Source organism: Sphaeramia orbicularis, chromosome 4, assembly GCF_902148855.1.
Source record: "Sphaeramia orbicularis chromosome 4, fSphaOr1.1, whole genome shotgun sequence".
Classification (NCBI taxonomy): Eukaryota; Metazoa; Chordata; class Actinopteri; order Kurtiformes; family Apogonidae; genus Sphaeramia; species Sphaeramia orbicularis.
In genome coordinates, this window is record NC_043960.1 from 48788408 (window position 1) to 48809219 (window position 20812).

The 20812-nt window shown below is 41.6% G+C and overlaps 1 protein-coding gene across 10 annotated transcripts in view; it reads left to right on the plus strand.

Moving 5' to 3' along the window:
- Window positions 1-20812, plus strand: part of myo9b (myosin IXB) — a 254759-nt gene that overhangs the window by 227979 nt on the left and 5968 nt on the right. For all 10 annotated transcript variants that reach the window (XM_030132067.1, XM_030132068.1, XM_030132066.1 and 7 more), the window contains 9 exons: window positions 4861-5031; window positions 5123-5164; window positions 5256-5367; window positions 5470-5543; window positions 5667-5859; window positions 6565-6693; window positions 7133-7238; window positions 19444-19575; window positions 19668-19791. In XM_030132067.1, coding sequence (XP_029987927.1) covers window positions 4861-5031; window positions 5123-5164; window positions 5256-5367; window positions 5470-5543; window positions 5667-5859; window positions 6565-6693; window positions 7133-7238; window positions 19444-19575; window positions 19668-19791 — 1083 coding nt within the window. The remainder of the gene's footprint in view (window positions 1-4860; window positions 5032-5122; window positions 5165-5255; window positions 5368-5469; window positions 5544-5666; window positions 5860-6564; window positions 6694-7132; window positions 7239-19443; window positions 19576-19667; window positions 19792-20812) is intronic.

Below are 20812 nucleotides of genomic sequence, written 5' to 3' on the forward strand. Positions count from 1 at the left end.
ATAATAATGAATATTTACTGCAAATCAGTGTGACTTCTGCTGTTGTCGAGTGTGTGTCTTGACCTCCGCCGAACCCCTGAGACTGACTCACCGAACCCCTAGGGTTCGATCGAACCCAGGTTAAGAACCACTGGTCTATGGTAAAGAGAGTGAAATGGATGAAAACCCAGTGGTAACGTGCCATATAAAGGTTCGCATTTGGTGGTGTTAATCTCATGTTGGTCGTCTTTTCTGTCATCCAGATCCAGGTGTCTTTTCACTTTCACTTCTCTGACTTCTCTGCACTGTTCTTCTTCTCCTTTTCTGTTGTGTGCCGGTGAGGATAACTTGGCCTTTAACCAGTAATCAAAAGTCTCACCCTCTCCAAAAATTTTGTATTAAAAATTCCATTGTGCCGGGACCATATGTGCAGCGTTTCTGCTGGTAAGGTTTATCCTTGCCGCCACATCAAACATTTCATACAAAAAAAAATTATCATCGCATTAGACTTATTATACATGTATCATATATAAATGAAAGTTTGTGAAGCTTCAGGAGGTAGGGAAAAGATAAATTAGTGTAAAGTTTCACTTTCATTTCTGTGGGGGGCACGGACTGCACTGGCCCATACTCTCATAGTATTGTAAGTAGGACGAAAACTGAGGCACTCGCGCAGTTACCGACTGAAACATGCGCGCGTGTATGCCCCCCCCCCCCCCCCCAGCTGAACTGTGCGAGTGCGGCCGAGCTACCACCACCACTACCGACCAAAACGCCCTCCCTCCCATTACACACTGCCACACCAACAGATCAGTTCCACAGGAAACACTGCATAACTTACAGGACTACTTGCGGAGTGATATGAAAGACGCGAATCAGAGGTAAAAGAACCCATTTTCCTTGACAGCGGTGCACTAGACATTTTATGAAAAAAATCGGGCCCAAGAATTGTGATCTCAATTCTAAGCAAAAAAAATCATGATTCACATTTTTGCCAGAATCGTGCAGCCCTAGTTTGAATGAGTTTTTGACATGTCCTAACCTAGTTTTGTTTTTGTTTCATTGTCTTCAAAACTAACACTATTTTTTTTTTTTTCTTACAAGAACAAAGCACAAATAAGTCACCATTATTCATCCCAAATAAGCTAAACCTATATTCCTTGTACACACTTTACTCTGTGGGAACCTGTAGTTCAAATGGTATACCAAAATGTAAAGAAATTTGCATTTAATACACATATGAATATGACATGTCATGTCTCAGCACTACTAGAGTTTAAGGTGATAGAGTGGTTAACCAATAAAGTTAAACAAAAAGAGTTAAATCTGTACTTCTGCTACGTCAACAGATTTACCTCATGTGTTGTGCATCCCAAGCAAGGTTCTGACAAAATGTTGGTCTGTCACAAACATTTTCATCAAACTCTAATAAGACACCCCTAAAGCACACTTTACCACAAGGCAAATAACAAAGAGTGAGTCCAAAGAGTGAGTCTGACTTTTTTTTTTACCTTTAGTCTCTGTCCTGATCACTGGACAGGCAGGCTGCAGTTAGTTTCAGCAATGAGTTTGGTCTCACTTTAAAAAAAAAAAATAATAAAATAAAATAGAGTAATGGTAATTTCTGGGAATGAATCAAAAAGTTCAGAGAAACTTATTTTGTCATTAAAAAATTACAAAAAAATCAGGCCACCTGTCTTTGCTTAGATAAACAACCATCCAAAAAAGACAACTGTCACACAACTGTTTCTTATTAGTAACATAAAATAAAGTGACAAACAGAAATGTTTTTGTACATTTTCATTTAAGGCATTTTAAGTTGCTTTAGTTTGTAAATATCTAATTGTATGAGGAGAAGAAGATGCAGAAGTTAGGGTCAGATGGAAGCAGAGGATTTGCTGTGGCAACCCCTAAAGGAAGCAGCTGAAGGAAGTAGTAGAGGTAGTAGGTGGTAGTAGTAGTGGTGGTGTTAACATGTAATTCAGGTAAGTTTTTTGCAAAGCCTTGTTTTTATTTTTTATTTCAGTTAACTCATAAAGATCCAAACATCCACTACCAACCAAAACAATCGACTGATGTAAAATGTTAAATATCTCTTGATTCACTAATCCTATCAATACATGTAAATAATTGAGGTAAAATGCAGTTTGCCATTCAACACTTTGCTGGGAAAGTCAAATATCAAGTTAAGGTGAGAATCGACAGAGAAGATATCAATTGCTGTGACTGATTATATGAACTAGTGAAATGGATTTAAATAACACTTAAATTACAGACTTAACCCAAAATATCCCCTTGTCCTGTTACGGTCAATAGTAGTGTAGTTAGTTTAAGTGAACTATAAGGAAAAGAGAAAAGTAGAAACTGCAATAGTGATGTTTTATATTTTTGTTGGTCTTAACCCGTAAAGACCCAAACATCCACCATTGGCCAAAACTATTTACTGATCTAAAATTTTTAGCAACTGTTGATCTACTAATCCTGTCAATACATGTAAATAATTGGTGTAAAATGCAGTTTGTCATCTTTTCATGGTCATCAAACATGACCCATTTGGACGTTCAGAGGCTCCGTAGTGAACGTAGAAACACCTTCTACAGCATTGATTCACCAGTAAAACCCATGGAGTTTAATAAATAGCAGTGGATGGAGACACTTGTTTTTATGTTCAGTAATTGATATATTTTGTTGAAAAGGTCAGTTTTTCCTAATTTTTCCTGATTTGATGTAATTACCTAATTAGAAGAGGAAATTTAGTTAGAGAAAAAGGCTGTTTATAAAGAACTGAAAAGTGTAATATGGAAAGCTAACACAGACTTTTATTTGCTGATTTTTCCTCTGCTTTTAATAAGTTGCAGCCTCATGTTTTAATTGAGAGATTAGCTTCTTATTTTATGTTACTGGATCAGTATTTATTGTTGCTTTTACATTTTTTTAACAAATAGAATTCAACAGTTTTTTTATAAATTGTTTTATGTCCAATTTTATCACTTCAAACACTGGGTCTCCTCAGGGCTGTGTACTTTCACCCCTCCTTTTTATAATGTGAACAGACAGCTGCAGGTCTGCTCAGCAGGACAGTTACCTGGTGAAATTCTCAGATGATAGTGCCCTGCTGTCACTTCTTCAGGGTTCACTGAGAAGTCATGGCCCTATTCTGGAATAATTTGCACAGTGGTGTGATGAGAACCTCCTTGACCTGAACGTGATGAAAACTAACTGGGCTAATTATTTATTTTAGAAAGGAGAAGTCTGAGTTTGGAGCTAGTATTCATGGTGAGGATGTCCAAATTATAGACTCATACTCCCGGGCGGAGTGTTTTCCCTGGAGGTTGGTATAGTCCACGGTCATCTGGACTATCTTCTCATTGAGACAGAAGTTGAAAACATCCTCCAGGCTCCTGATCCAGGCCACAGTATTTAAGGTGGGTCCCGTGGTCATAGTGGAGGGAGCACATGGCGTTTCCCCGCTCCTAGAGATCCATCCCTCAACTCAACTGCAAAAAGAATCGATAGCTGCAGCCCTACCATAAAGTCCATGTCAGCTCCCCAAAGTAACTTAAAAAATCTTTACACATATCAAAATAAATTCTGACCAAGCCTGCACAAAACACAAAAATGTTACACATATCAAAAATAAACTCTGTCCATTTCATAGCAATATTCTGTGTATCAGAAATCAGGGATTAAAGACCAAGGTCTTGGGGGGAAAAAATAGCAGTTTTGAAAAAGTCTGGAAAAAGTCTGGAATTTTTATTTGGATAAAGAGCGTCTATTTACAGGTACATCTCAAAAAATTAGAATATCATGAAAAAGTTCAATATTTTTTGTCACTCATTTCAGAAAGTGAAACCCATATATTATATACACTCATTAGACATTGAAGGAAATATTTCAAGCCTTTATTTCTTGAAATTTTGATGATTATAGGTTACAGATAATGAAACCCAAAATTCAGTGTCTCAGAAAATTAGAATATTGTATAAAATCAATTATATATATATATAGATATATAGATATATATATATATATATATATATATATGTGTGTGTGTGTGTGTGTGTGTGTGTGTGTGTGAGTGTGTATATTTATTTATTTATTTTAAACAGAAATGTCAGGCTTCTGAAAAGTATGTTCATTTCTATGTACTTGGCTGGGCCTCCTTTTTCATGAATGAATGATTACTGTATCCATGCGGCTTGGCATGTAGGCGATCAGCCTGTGGCACTGCACAGATGGATTGAAAGCCCAGGTTGCTTTGATAGGGGCCTTCAGGTCATCTGCATTGTTGGGTCTGGTGTCTCTCATCTTGCTCTTGACAATACTCCATAGATTCTCTATGGGGTTGAACTAGCTTTTGGTACTGTGGGCAGGTGCCAAGTCCTGCTGTAGAATGAAATCAGCATCTCCATAAAGCTTGACAGCAAAAGGAAGCATGAAGTGCTCTAAAATGTCCTGATAGATGGCAGCATTGACTGTGGACTTCAGAAAACACAGTGAACCAACACCAGCAGATGCCATGGCAGCCCAAATCATCACTGACTGTGGAAACTTCACACTGGACTTATTCTGTGCCTCTCCACTCTTCCTCCAGACTCTGGGACATTGATTTCCAAATGGCATGCAAAATTTACTTTCATCTGAAAAGAAGAGTTGGGACTTTCCATCATTCGGAAGTTGTGACAAAAATTGTTGTGGGTCTTTACGGGTTCAAAAGACTTATTTTTTGGACAACTAATTAGTGTGGTCTGTTTTGCTTTGGTGAAGATAACCTTGCTCTGCAGACACATGTATGTACCAAAAAACATAAGTACCAGTCAATGTGCTTCCTCACCCCGTGTTTCCTTAAGTCTCAATATTCCCTTTTTCTCCCTTAACCAGAAACCCACGATCGGCTACAAAGACCTGATGACAAGCTACCAGAACAAGGTGGTCCACCTGGCAGATGACAAACAGAAAGGAGAAGTCCAGCTAGTGGTGAACCTGTTCCAGTCGGTGCTGGACGGGTTCATCAGAGGAGAGATGAAGAAGGAGGAAGCTGAGCCTGCCAAGGTGGAACAGCACAAGGATTTCCCATCAACCACTTTAACTAGTCTGTGAACGAAATCGGTATTATTATCTAACATCTGTTTTTGTTTTTCAGCCCCCTAAAGCTAGAAAGAAAAGACGGAAAAAGGATAAAAGTGTAAGTGTGCTGAGTTTTTACATTTGATGTCTGCTTTTTGACCGTTTTTTAATACAGACTGTAATTTCTAATATGTTCATTGTTTTGTTAGATGGAAAGCCCCCTGGATCATGTTTTCATCAACTATCAGGTCAGCATTATGCAGTCATGTGATCAGTGTACGTCTTACATCTGGGCCATGGAGAAGGCCTACATGTGCAGCTGTGAGTTCACTCTCAAACTCATTTCACTGGTTTAAACATAGAATCCTTTTTGAGTCCAGTGTCAATGTTTGGTTTTTCTGATGTTTGATTCTTGTCTCATAGGTTGTAAAATGGTGTGTCACAAGAAGTGCCTTGGCAAGATAGTCACAGACTGCAACACCTTCTGTGTCAAAAAGGTAATTTTTTATTCAGAGAGAACTAGGACCTGTTTTTACAGAAATGTCTTGCAACAATTAGACTTAAGCTGGATGAGATGAATGTCCTTTGAAACAAATGCTGTTGTGTGGGTGAATCCACAGAATGATGAGGAGTCAGGAGGTCTGCACTTCGGGGTCCGTGTTTGCAACCTGGTTGGTGATAAAAATCCAGTCCCAATGGTTCTGGAGATGATGCTGGAGCATGTGGAGATGCATGGCCTCTATACCGAAGGCATCTACCGCAAGTCTGGCTCCGCCAACCGCATGAAAGAGCTGCACCAGAAGCTAGAGACTGGTCAGCCTCCTTTCTGTATAGTTACACAGCACACATGACACAACTGTCTTATTTTTCTTTAAAGTGGCGTATGACTTTGGTCACCAATTTTTCATCAGATCTGTGAAACCTGAGTCATAGCCTAAGTATCACGAATCTGTAAGCATTTCCACAATTACTCACCTGAATGCCTTCCACCATAAACAGTCCATTTGTTTACAAACAGAGCCAGGCATTTTCGGAAATTTGTCGCAACATGCATTGTGGGAAGTGGAACAACAGGCAGCCGCAGTAGCAAGAGGCAATGAAACCGTTTGTTGTTGCTACTTCAGCCATAATGTGGCTGTGTGTAGCTCCGCTTCCTACGATGCATGTCACAACAAATTTCCAAAAATGCCTGACTGACATACCAGCTCTGTTTATAAACAAATGGACTATTTATGGTGGAGTACGCTTCAAAATTGTTCACTGTGAGGGGAGAGATACAGGTGAGTAATCATGGAAAGGCTTACGGATTCGTGATACTTAGGCTATGATTCGGGTTTTACAGATTTGATGAAAAATCGGTGACGAAAGTCATACGCAGCTTTAACTCATGAAATCTGTGGGTCTTTTTGTCCCCAATAAATCCTGTGTAACAAAATGACTCTGATCACCTGATTAGAATTCACATTTTTAAGTGACTGTCAGCAGTGTATTGATATGTGATGCTATTGGTGTGTTCAGACCCCCACCTGGTCTGCCTGGAGGACTATCCCATCCACACAGTAACAGGACTGGTCAAACAGTGGTTGAGAGAACTGCCTGATCCACTCATGACCTTCACACATTACAATGACTTCCTGCATGCAGTGGGTAAGTCAGCTGTTCACCACCAGATAGCAGCATTTTACTAAATAAACTGCCTCTTCCTCTTTTCAGTGGTGTTCTGTAAAGCCCTGTGAGGCAACCTTGTTGTGATATAGGGCTCTACTAAGAGAAATGAATTGAATTGGTATCTGTAACTGCTCTCAGTGTTTGTCACGATAACATTTTAATTACTTTTTCTTAAAGATCCAGGAGACAGAAAGCAGAATTTGAACATGCACACCTCTGTTCAAATCTAAACATGGAATAAAAAATATGATGACACCTTTTACACCATCATAGAAAACTGAAGCCAATACAAGAGTTATGGGAGCTGTTTATCAGAGTTTATCGAATTGTTTATCGGTGGTCAATGAATGTGTGGTGTACCATTAGCTTTGAATTAATAGCAGGCTTTCAATTGTGATCTCCTTTTTCTCCTCCGTAGAACTGCCAGAGAAGCAGGAGCAGCTTCATGCGATTTACAAAGTCATTGAGGAGCTTCCGACAGCAAACTTCAACACACTGGAGAGACTTGTGTTTCACCTTGTCAGGTGGGGAATGTGCGTTATGTCAAAGGTTCCCACACTTTTCAGCTCAAGACCTAAAAGAGAAATTCAGTCCCATTCCTAATTGGCTTAGAGTCTGGTTTCAACCAACTTGATATGTAAAGTGTCATGAGATAACTTTTGCTATGATTTGGCGCTATATAAATAAAATAAATTTGATTCCCTGGGACCCAAACTTACAAAGATACATGATGAGCTGCCAGAGCCTCATGTATCTACATTTTATTTAGTCAGCAATTTTGAATATGCCTGATTCACATCAGAGATCAGAAAGTCAGGATGCTGGAATTTTAGATAACATTACTGAATCACTGGTGAACAATGTCAGCCTACTAGCAACATAACAGATATGTAAGAGTCACATACAACACACAATTCAAAATCATTAGTACACAAATAAACACCACTGAATTATTTTTCAACTGTTGTGATGGTGATTCAATTAATTGTAAATTGAAAAAGTCACCTGCTCAATAGCTGTAGTAGGCCTGCATAACCAGACCAGGTCTGGCACCCTCCACTGTCATTCCAGAATAGGGTTAAAAGTTTTCTGGGTTGTTAGACTTATTCTTTAAATAAATCGCACTTGTCTAAGTCAATGCTGAGCACAAGACATAACAAAAGCCTTTACCAAGTAGCGTCAGGAGAGAATTTGTAGTATTAAAATGACGAATCCTGCCTTCATGTGGTATGGGAATTATGGTAAACTAGCACTTTGACCCGTGGGGATCCACAGGTTCTAGATGTGGCAGTTTTTATGCTGTTGTGTATTTGTGCATGCTGTACCACATTTGTTCAGCAGTCCCCGCCAAAGCATTCTGGGTATAGCGACGTGATCGTAAGGCTATTGTATTCCAAAATTACTAATATCTCCCAAAATATTGGTCCTATCAACTTGCCGTTTTGCTACTCTGTTCCTTGACCAAAAATACATAAGTATGGCAAACTGCAGCAGTCACCTCTTTCTTGATTTTGTGTGAGTCCCCAGACACACATACACGCGTGCACGCTCACAGAGGTCACTAGTTTCAAACTCAAAAATTGCATGTGAATGCCCCCTCATGTCATATTTTTCACTGGAGAACTGGGGAAAAAAATTGATACAGGACCTGCTGAGATGAAAATAACCTTTGAACTTTTCTTTCTTTTTTTTAATTCTCTTTCTATTGAAAGAATTTGGGTTTTTACAAACAGTGAAACATTAGACAGATACACAAACTATATACATCTAGAGAGTAGGTGTAAAAAAAAAAAAAAAAAAAAAAAAACATTTACAGCAGCTCATTATTGTCTTGGCATACAGGATTTCAGAGTAAAGAATCAATGTATAAATAAAAATAAATAAAAACACAACAACATATTTCCTTATTTTGGGTCCATATTCATGCAGTCATCTCAGCAAAATCAGGTCTCAAAGGCCTCACCCATCCCTCCCTGTGTTGCACAAAAAAATCCATCCTCAAATTTACAGTAAAGGTTATTCTGTCCATCCTATAAAATCCTATGGTTATGTCTATCCAATTGTTTATTGTCAGTTTTTCTTGTGTCATCCATCGTATAGTCATTGCTTTTTTTCCTGCAGCTAGTAATATACTGAATAAGTATCTATTTATGTTTTGACCTCTGGAGAAATGCATCCCAAATATATGATTTTGAAATCAAAGGGTCCATAGGTATTAAGAATGATTTCTATGGCTTTATGTATTTCTTTCCAATAATGGCTAATTTTTGGGCATTGCCAGAATATGTGGAAATGATGTGCAGTGTGGCAGCCCCAATTCCTCCAGGACTGTGAATTCCCATTCGTATAGTGTGACTTATGGCTAGGGGTAACAAAGAAACAAGTGACGTATTTCCAACAGAATTCTTTCCATCAGTGAGATTTTGTACTCTTCCATTGAAATTGGCAGATGTTTTGCTGTTCTTTGTCCATTATTGTTAAGCCTCCCTCTTTCTCCCATGTATCTTTTCTTATCTTTTTTGTATCTTGTTGAGTGATTGTTAAAGTTATGGAGACTTTTGCACAGCTGTGATATGTTTCTTTACATATCTGATTTTTATGCTTTTAGAAGGGTTTGCTGTCTCCTCTGATATTCTCCTTTTTGATGTTTTTCATTCATTCATTCATTATCCACCACTTATCCGGGGCCGGGTCGCAGGGGTAACAATCTAAGCAGGGATACCCAGACTTCCCTCTCCCCAGACACCTCCTCCAGCTCTTCCGGGGGGACCCCGAGGTGTTCCCAGGCCAGCCGAGAGACATAGTCTCTCCAACGTATCCTGGGTCTTCCCCGAGGTCTCCACCCGGCGGGACAAGCCTGGAACACCTCCCCAGGGAGGCGTCCAGGAGGCATCCAAAACAGATGCCCGGGCCACCTCAGCTGGCCCCTGTTGACGCGGAGGAGCAGCGGCTCTACTCCGAGCTCCTCCCTGGTGACTGAGCTCCTCCCCTATCCCTAAGGGTGCGCCCAGCCACCCTGCGGAGGAAACTCATTTGGACCACTTGTATCCGGGATCTTGTCCTTTCGGTCCTGACCCAAAGCTCATGACCATAGGTGAGGGTAGGAACGTAGACTGACCGGTAAATCAAGAGCTTCACCTCTCGGCTCAGCTCCTTCTTCACCCCAACTGACCGATACAGCGACTGCAGCCGCTGCACCGATCCGTTTGTCAATCTCATGCTCCATCCTTCCCTCACTCGTCAACAAGACCCCAAGATACTTAAACTCCTCCACTCGGGGCAAATACTCCCCACCGACCCGGAGAGGGCAAACCACCTATTGTTTGTTTGTTTCACAAATATACAAAACAAAACTCTGAATGAAAACACCCAATAAAGCTCTCCAGAGACAGTCATAAATTTAAAGCATCCCAGAATTAATGCGCACGTCGTGCGTAATGTTAAATGAAAATGATATTACAACAGACGTAATTACTTGTTTTTAATCTTTACATTTTAAAAATAAATTAAAAGTCCTACTCTAACGAAAAACAAAAATTTGTTCACTTTCAAGTGTCTTTCAAGTCATTTTAAGTCCGTGAATCCACAGCCAGCGCAAAAGCAAGTCAATCCCGTATCGGCACGAATCCAAAGGAAACCCCGATAAGTCCACCGACAAAAAAAGAAAGAGAAAATGTGCTTTTATTACTATCTTTTTATTGCCACGTTTTTGTCATGTTTTTTAATCATCATATTAACAATGAATCAACCTATAGGTATGACAGCAAGCTCACACATATCATACCCATTTACATACAGGGAATAATTTCATTTGAACTCAAAGAAAACCTTTATCCAATTACCGTCCAGTTTTGATGCAATGAAAAAAAAGGTTCCACTCGGTCCCATAGACTCCCATAGAAGCCAGACTTCAACGGGGAAATGCATTGACCATAGATCGTATGAGGAAACAGCGCAACGGGAATGTATGAGAAGTGAACAACATCGAGTCTGATGGTTTGTGATAAAGCTGATCCTGAACGAACTCGTCTGTGAGATGAACGTGTTTTAACGCATGTGTAGTCAATGAAATGTCAACACAACCAAACATATTTAACCATTTAATTTTTGTAATGATAGGGGAAGCCGGGCTTCTCTTGCAGTCTATGAGAAATCGCCACTGGTGGACACCCGCGGCTTATAAACCGGCGCGGCTTATACGTGTACAAAATTGATTTTCTTTCTAAAATTAGGGTCTGCGGCTTATATTCAGGTGCGGTCTATAGTCCGGAATTTACGGTAATTTACTGAAACCAAATTTGTCCAACACTTTGTATAGATATTGCCAGTTGACTGAATCGAATGCATTTTCCACATCTAGACTTCATATCGTTGCCTTTTCTTTCTGTTGTTGTATATGATCCATAACATGTAAAGTCCGTCTTGTATTATCTTGTGTTTGACATTTATGTATAAATCTTGTTTGATCATGGTGAATTAGGTATTTTTTCCATCCTTTTAGCCATGATGGGGGTATATAGCTGGTAGTCCACATTGAGGACAGAGATTGGCCTGTACGATCCACATTTCATTTTATCTTTCCCCTCTTTAGGGATGACACATATAATGGCTTCTTTTCAGGTGGGTGGGTTTCTGCTTTCTTTAGGGCCCAGTTACATATAGTTTTAAAGATTGGTATGAGTTCCTCTCTGAATGTTTTATACCATTCTGTTGTGAAGCTGTCACTTCCCTGTGATTTGTTGGGTTTAAATTTTTTAATAGCTGCTTCTATTTCTTTTACTGTTATTTCTGCACTTAACCTCCTGAGACCCAGGAAATGTCAGCAAAGTACACCTTTTTTTGTTTTTTATTAAATAAGTGCCTATATTGGAAACATCATGATGCAACCGTTTTTTCAGATGCAGTTTTTAGAATTTTTATGGAATGTCGTTTGTGGTGGACAGTTTTCTTTTTTTTTGGATAAAGTTGTGAAACTGTTGTCCACAAATGTGGACAGAAGACCCATTGCTGGGTCTTAGGAGGTTAAAGGTCCTGTACAGAGAATTTGTTTAAAGTGGATTGCAGCGACACCTTCAGCCGGAATCGGTGGTGTTTTTAAGGGACAAAGACTCCGCTTCCCATGAGCACTAGCACCTACTGTCGTAAGGGCATAATTCTGGCCAAGGTGTGCATTTGTTTTGAAGCTAATGAATGAAGAGCGGATCCTCTTTACAACTCTACATTTCTTTTTTCAAGACCTATTGCATTTCGTTCATTTCTTCTTTTTCCGTGACGCTTTAAAGTGGAATTTGACCCCCTAAACATGCTCAAAAACTCACCAAATTTGGCATGCATGTCATGTCTGGTGAAAAATTTGATAAAATGTAAAAATTAACCCTATAGGTGCCAAAATGTGCTCTCTAGCACCACCTACATACACAAAAATCACCCTAGCACCCAGTAGGAATGTCGTAGACATGAAACAAATGCCAAAATTTTTGTCTCATATAGCCCAACAAATCATACACTGATACCCATGTGCTAAATCCAACAGGAAGTTAGCAATTTGGCATTAAATGGAAAAAATGCTCAAATGCAGACTTCTAGTAGGAATGTCATACATACATGAAACCAATGACAAAATGTTCATCCAATCCAGCCCTACAAATGATACACTGACACGCATGAGCTAACTCCAACAGGAAGTTCACAATTTGCCTTTTAAAATAAAATTTCTAAAACAAACTCATCCCGCCCAATGCTGCTTGCAGCTTTAATTTACATTTGAATTTCATTACTCATTTCTTGTTTGAATTTGAGGTCATTGAGTAGGCTTCAATTGAATCTCCATGTTGTATTTCTTCGGCTGTTTTCTAAATCAACTGCAAAATAATGTAGCATGATCACTTAGAATAGAATAGAATAGAATAGAATAGAATGTCTTTATTGTCATTGTACAGGTACAATGAAATCAAAAAGTGCAATCGTCCTAGGTGCCATTAAAAAAAAAAAAGTATAAATATATATAAGAGTATAAAAACTAAAATATAAAAAGAAAACCCTGACAGTATAAATATCTAAAAAGCAGCATAAAAAAGAGTGTTACTAGAAGTATAAAAGAGACATAAAACATCATCATATACTCTGGACAACATTCAGCATTCCACACAATTAATTAATGTCCAGCAGTATTCAGTGCAATTATGGCCCTGGGATAAAAAACTGTTTTTCAGACGGTTTGCGCTGGCCTTTAGTGTCCGGAAACGTCTGCCAGAGGGTAAAAGTTCAAAAAGTGGAAAGCCAGGGTGTGTTGCATCCCTGATAATATTCCGCGCCCTCCTGAGACAGTGTGAACTGTAGAGGACCTCCAGGGAAGGAAGGGGGCAGCCGGTGGTCTTCTGGGCCATGGTGATGATCCTTTGGAGCGCCTTCCTGTTCGCTGCTGTACAGCTCCAATACCACACACAGATACAATATGTTAGGATGCTTTGTATGGCGCATCAATAAAAAGACACGAGCAGATTCTGGGGGAGATGGTTATTCCTGAGAGTCCTCAGAAAATAAAGTCTCTGCTGTGCCTTTTTAATGATGGCTCTGGTATTGGCGCTCCAGGTCAGGTCATCCTCAATGTGCCCCAGGAATCGGAAGTTGGAGACCCTGTCCACACACTCCCCACCAATAAACAAGGGCTGAATGTCTGTTTTTCTCCTCCTGAAGTCTAAGACCATCTCCTTAGTTTTGGTGGTGTTCAGGATCAGGTTGTTGTCCTTGCACCACACCAACAGCCGTTCCACCTTGTCCCGGTAAGCAGACTCATCCCCTCCTGAGATGAGCCCTACCACAGTGGTATCATCAGCAAACTTGATGATGCTGTTGCTGAGGTGTGATGGGGTGCAGTCATGTGTGTAGATGGTGTAGAGTAGGGGGCTCAGCACACAGCCCTGAGGGGAGCCGGTGCTGAGGTTGATGGCTGAGGAGACATGGGAACCTACTCTCACCCTCTGGGAGTGATTTGTCAGAAAGTCCCTGATCCAGAGGCAGACAGAGTCCGATATTCCCAGGTGGGACAGTTTTGACACCAGTCTGTCAGGGAGGATTATATTAAACGCCGAGCTGAAGTCCACAAAGAGTAGCCGTGCGTAGCTATCCCGCTGCTCCAGGTGGGATAGAGCAGTGTGCAGGACTGTGGCATCCTCTGTGGACCTGTTAGCCCTGTAGACGAACTGGTGAGAGTCAAATCCAGAGTGTAAACTGGAAGTGATGTGGGTCCGGACCAGTTTCTCAAAGCACTTCATGATGATAGGTGTAAGTGCCACTGGACGGTAGTCATTTAAACTGCTGATGATGTTGTTCTTGGGGAGTGGGACAGTGATGGAAGACTTCAGGCAGGGAGGGATGATGGCCTGACTCAGGGACTGGTTAAAAATCTTAGTAAAGACGCCAGCCAGCTGAGCTGCACAGTCCTTCAGCACTTGTCCAGAGACACCATCAGGACCCACAGCTTTTCTCGTGTTCACAGTACCCAGTGTTCGCCTCACCTGGTGCTCCTCCACTGTGAAGTTGTTGCCACAATGGGCTGGTGGATGTGGTGAGGCTGTCTGTCGTCTCTCAAAGCGAACATAGAATGTAGCGTAAGCGTAGAATGTTGGACCCCTTGCCATACCCGCCTGGAGTCGTTGGTCCTGAAGCAGTCCTCTATCCTCTTCCTGTATGTGGCTTTTGCTTCGTGCTTGGCAGCACGTCGTAGACTGCCTGGATCAAAAACTTTATCCTGTGGGGTTCAGCCTTCCACAGCTCGGTCCATGTGACCTTGCGCTCCACAACTTGTTCCATCTTGTCCAGGCTCCCTGCTGCCGCATCCCCACCATCTGGCTGGCCCGCTTCTCCTCTACTCCGGCTCTCACCCCCTCCAGGATCAGCGACCTCCTCTCTTTCCCCTGTGCCTTATCATAGCGGGTTGATCTACCACTGCCTAGGCCAGTTCTTCCCTGTGCCACTGCACCCACTAGCACCCTTTGCCACAGCCTTGACTCTGCGATGCTCACAGCTTCAACAGCTCTCCACTTCTGTCCCGTCCTGACCTCAATCCCAGCCTGGGTGACCTTTGGGTCACTGGAGTCCTGGTATTGAAGTAGCTCCCTGGCTCGAGTCACCATGAACTCCTCACACAGGCTGCTGATGGGGAGCTTCAGCTTGTTGTTTTGTCCATACAGAGCTATGCTGCTCAGGCTTCGAGGCAGTCCCAGCCACCTGCGGAGGAAGCTGCTGACCCTCATCTTGAAGCCTTCCACTGTGGAAATGGGGACTTTGTAGACCAAGAGGGGCCAGAGGATCTGAGGGAGAATCCCATGCTGATAGATCCAGGCCTTGAACTTACCTGGAAGGCTGGACTTGTCCACTGCAGCTAGCCAGGTCTCCAGCTCTCGGTTGGTTGCTTGTATAGAGGCTGCGTCTCTCAGGCTGCAGTTAAACACCTTCCCCAGGCTCTTCACAGGTTCCTCGGTGAGTGATGGTATCCTAGTGTCACCAAGTGAGAAGCTGAACTTACCAGACACCTTCCCTCTCTTCAGCACAAGAGACCTAGACTTAGCCGGTTTGAAGCTCATGCAAGCCAGGAGATCAGTTCTTCGAGGCCACTCAGGATCCACCTGCAGCCAGGGACAGATGTAGTTGTCACTGTCAGGTCATCCATGAATGCTCGGATGGGTGGCTGTCGGACTCCGGATTTGGTGATGGGCCCCCTACACTGAACTTCCGCAGACTTCACCGGCATGTTCATGGCAAGTGCGAAGAGGATAACCGAGATCGTACATCTGGTGATGATACCCTTTTTTTTTTTTTTTCAACTCTCATTTTACTTCATTGTATTCTTTTTGCTTCCTTAATATTGCGGCTGGGTAATCATAATTAAAATAATTCCTTTGATCATTAAGCAGAATCTCCTTTTTTTCCAGGCTTTGCACAGGACTTCTTTGGTTTTATAGTAGTGAAATTTAATCACAATTGATCTGGGTTTACCTGCCGCTGTTGGTTTCTAGGCTAATGCTCTATGTGCTTTTTCAGTGTGTTGTTCAGCTGTTGGCTGAAAGTCCAGTTTGTCTCTAAGGAGGTTATCCACAGAAGTTATCATCAAGTTGCCTTCCTCATCCTCCAGCACGTTGTAAATTTGGATGTTCTCTCACCTCGCTCTTCCCTCTTAGTCAGTTAGCTTTTTGGCATGGTGAGCCTGGACTTTTAGCATGTGTCTCTGTACCTGTTCAGTTGTTGTGTATTTTCCATGGCATCACTGCAAGTTTCTGCTTCTTCGATTCTCTGGTTTGTCTTGTGAAGTTCGTCTTTAATGTTCTCCAGCTGGCAGTGGTTTTCTTTTCGGAAGTCTTTAATTTTTTCTTGTAAAATTCTCTCCATGTTTATCTTGCCATTCTCATTAGCGTTCTGCTTGGTGCCGTTTTTTCCACCAGCATAGCATGCTGTACCTCATGGGTTGTAGTCTGTATTTTTTAATTCAGCCATTTTTTTGTTTGTTTTTGCTTTTTTCTTTCATTACCTCCACCAAGGAGGTTATGTTTTTGCCAGGGTTTGTTTGTCTGTTTGTTTGTTTGTTTGTCTGTCTGTCCGTTAGTGTGCAACATAACTCAAAAAGTTATGGACAGATTTGGATGAAATTTTCAGGGTTTGTTGGAAATGGGATAAGGAAGAAATGATTAAATTTTGGTGGTGATCAGGGGTGGGGGGGCCCACGGGGGGGGGGCGGCACTGATCAGCCTTGGCGGAGGTCTGCGCTCTCCGAGTGCTTCTAGTTTCCATTGTTATCCTGTTATTCGGAAGGTTTTTGTACTTGGTGGGTTTAATTCGCTTGTTTATAGGATATTTTAAAATTATGTCAGGGAGACCTCTCTATGTTTACCTCCGCCAAGGAGGTTATGTTTTTGCCAGGGTTTGTTTGTTTGTTTGTCCGTTAGTGTGCAACATAACTCAAAAAGTTAAGGACAGATTTGGATGAAATTTTCAGGGTTTGTTGGAAATGGGATAAGGAAGAAATGATTAAATTTTGGTGGTGATCGGGGGTGGGGGGGGCCACTGATCAGCCTTGACGGAGGTCTGTGCTCTCCGAGTGCTTCTAGTGCTATTACTGAAGGATGTGGGACCGGAACCCCCAACCTTTGAACTTTTCAACATGGATGAGAGTAGGGATGTAACGATAACCGGTATAATGATAAACCGTGGTAAAATTTCCGACGGTTAGTATTACTGTTTAGATTCTAATTATTATGGTAACCATGTTCGATTACCACACCTAGAAAACTCACGGTACTGTTCATTTCCTGAAGAAGCAACGGCACTCCAGGCGTGTGTGCGCAGTTTGTAATGTTTGGCCTCTGAAAACATGGCGGAAGGCACCTGCACGGACAGAGCTCCAGAGATTCGGGGATAGTGGCTCCCACATGGACCCAGTCTGTCGGAGCGCACACACGGTCCATCCGACTGCAGGTCTGTCGGAGCGCGCCAGCACACAGGCCCGGTCTGTCGGAGTGGACCCGTGACTGCGGGTCAGTCCAAACAAGCACGCGCACGGACTCGGTCCATGCTAGCAAGCGAGTGCACAGACCCAGTCCTCGCTAGTGTTAACCCCTTCCCGGCCCCAACATTGAAACCGTCTGAATATAGATACTCAGGACAAACTCAGGTCAGTTCAAATGAGCCCAAATGAGTGAACTTCAACTGTACAAAGACACATGATATGTGTAAAAAACAAAGGAGAGGAGGCTTTGTGAACTGAAGGACATTCACCAGTGAATCCACTGACTGACCTCTAGAGGAACTGGACCATATGACACTGTTGTGACTCGTCTGTCTCTCTCCAGGAGTGAACCACTGACCAGTCTGGATCAGATCAGCCCAACATGTTTTAAAATCCTCATTCTTTCAGAATATTTACATTTGTTCATTTGTTCAGGATAATGTGACTGTGTTTCACTTTCTGTTTGTGTGTACAATAGTGTATATGTGTGACACTGAATGATTTGATATGGAAAATGTTCAAACAAATTCCACTATGACCTGTCCAACTACTTTTTTTCACACTCAAAAACACCACAGGAATCAATAGGAGAACTGATAAGGAATTGGATTGATAAGCAAAACTGATAATGGCATTGATATTGATCAAATCCTTTCAGTTCCCACCCCTGGTGCAGATATCTCGTGTCCATAAGGTGCCAACTTTAATCACATTTGTATGTTTGTTGTTTACATGTTATTACTTGAATGTTTCTGCAACGGAAAGTACATTGTGCATGTTACTTTATTAGTTTTTTTCAAAATACAACTTGGTTATATTATTTCAGTGTGTGTATAAGTACTTTCTGAACATTTTGGGCATATTTCAACAATACCACGGTAATAATGATAACCGTGATAATTTTGGTTACAATAACCATGATATGAAATTGTCATATCGTTACATCCCTAGATGAGCACAACGAGGGGTTCTTTGTGAATGATTTTTTTATTAATGTGCCATGTACAGTAAACAAACATATCAACGCAAAAGATGCCGAACTGGGGAGATGCCGGGATCCACAAGCTGTTGTCACTTCGGGCACCAGACTTTATCCATGCTAACATTTGTGGAATGATGAAAGACGGTCCAGCTGTGGAGAGGTTAGCAACACTGCTATGCTTGGGGTATTTCTGACGCAGACGTGATACATCACACTATATGCTGTGCTGCATCGGCGACCCTTTGATTCCAGAATGCAGGTCTGCTGTTGTCTAACCTCTGTTACATCTTGGCTATGTAAATCAGTGAATGGTGGAAAAAAGGCGGGATCACCATCTCACCTTTTTCCCAGGATCTCTGTGTAAAAGTGGCTAATGGCAATGTGAGAAATGATGGTAACTGGTCTGGCCCTAACTCAGGTTCAGTGCTTTTTTCAGATCCCCCTCCTCAAATGCGGTGATTTATTTTAGTGTGACAATGAAGAAACATTGACATTTACATCCCGCTCTGTAAGTGAGAGCAGGACCAGTGGCGGCTTTGAGCATGCATTATTTATTACCTCCACCAGGAGGTATTGTGATCGCTTTGCTTTGTGTGTGTGCGTGTTTGTTTGTTTGTTTGTTAGCAAGATAACTCAAAAAGTTATGGACGGATTTTCATGAGATTTTCAGGAAATGTTGATACTGGCACAAGGAAGAAATGATTAAATTTTGGTGGTGATCGGGGGTGGGGGGGTCCACGGGGGGGCCCCACTGATCGGCCTTGGCGGAGGTCTGCACTCTCTGAGTGCTTTTCTAGAAAAGACAGCGCAGACCTCCGCCAAGGCTGATCAGTGGGGCCCCCCCGTGGACCCCCCCACCCCCGAGGGGGCAGATCTGTCTTAGCGGAGGTCTGCGCTCTCCGAGTGCTTTTCTTGTTAGCAGTGTGGACGTGGGGTGGTGGGTCTCCTCTGTGGACGTGGAGTGATGGGTCTTAGTGATGTGTGGGTCGTGCTTTTTTTTTCAACTTGCGGGTCCCGCTTTTGTGGAATTATTTGACACTCCCACACGCTGATAAAGTGACATATGTAATGCCACATAATGTACACTATTTGCTTGGTTATGCATTGAATTATGTGATCACATAATTGTGTTTTTCTGTAGGGACTGACTAACAGATGGAGTTATGGATGGTCAACCATTTTCTCCCATTCCTACTTTCTAAAATACTGATATAATAATACTGTATGTGTTACAATATTCCTGCAGGGTCTGTAAAGAGGAGACTCACAACCGCATGTCTCCCAACTCACTGGCCATCGTCTTTGCTCCGTGTATCCTACGCTGCCCCGACAGCGCTGACCCACTCCTCAGTATGAAGGATGTCGCCAAGACCACCATGTATGACCGCTATTAAAGCAAATATGAAACTATGCACATTTGCTCTTCCTGTTATAGCTCTTTGAGTCAGACATCCTGACCTCTCCCTGTAGGTGTGTAGAGATGCTCGTCACTGAACAGATCCGACGCTACAATGAGAAGATGGAGGAGATTGAGCAGCTGGAGTACGCAGAGGCTCTGGCTGTCAACCAGCTCAAACTGAAGAGACAGAACACGGTGAGAAACACATTCTATACCACCTCTATGCACTTTACTGTGATCTCATGCCTTTGGCACAAGCTTTTAACCCTATAAAACCATTTGTATCACGTTTGAGTCTATTAACAGCTGTAACTTGCTAAATCAGAAAAGATTGTAAGCAGACATTTAGAAGAATTTAGAACATTTACATTTATTTCTTTGAATAAGAATAAACTAACATCCTCAAGCTTTTTACAGCACTTATTTCTTAATATCTGGTGAATTAAATTATTTTCAGATAATGCAGATGTAAAAATGTGACTGTATTTTATATGGATGGATGGATGGATGGATGGATGGATGGATGGATAGATAGATAGATAGATAGATAGATAGATAGATAGATAGATAGATAGATAGATAGATAGATAGATAGATAGATAGATAGATAGATAGATAGATAGATAGATAGATAGATAGATAGATAGATGGATGGATGGATAGATGGATAGATGGATAGATAGATAGATAGATAGCAGGCCTGTAACGGTACACATACAGAACTGAACTGTTTTGGTACGCACCTGTTCGGTACACAGCTGTATCAAAATGACACAGCATATTGAGAAACAGAAAAAGTAACTAAAGACATCAGTCGATGCGGAACTTTAATCTGCGCAAGTTCCACACGGACATATTGAAGGAGCGCACATTGACCCGAAATACAAAATAGCAGCTGATATAAGGTTAATATATATATATATATATATATATATATATATATGTATATATCATGTCAACCTGGAAGGATGACATTGAAGACCCTCTGCCATTATTACCATCCCATTTGGGATCACTTTGGGTTCAGGTGAAAGACAACAACAGGGAAAGAGATGGTGATAAGATGAACGGTGTTTACCACCTATGTCCGGTAGTTCTCAAGCACTTACACTTACTCTATCTGTCTGTTTGTCTGTCTGTCTCACACACACACTGTATAATAGAGGAATAGAACCTGGGAGTTGGACATTGAAAGTATGTAAAGTTTCACTTTTGT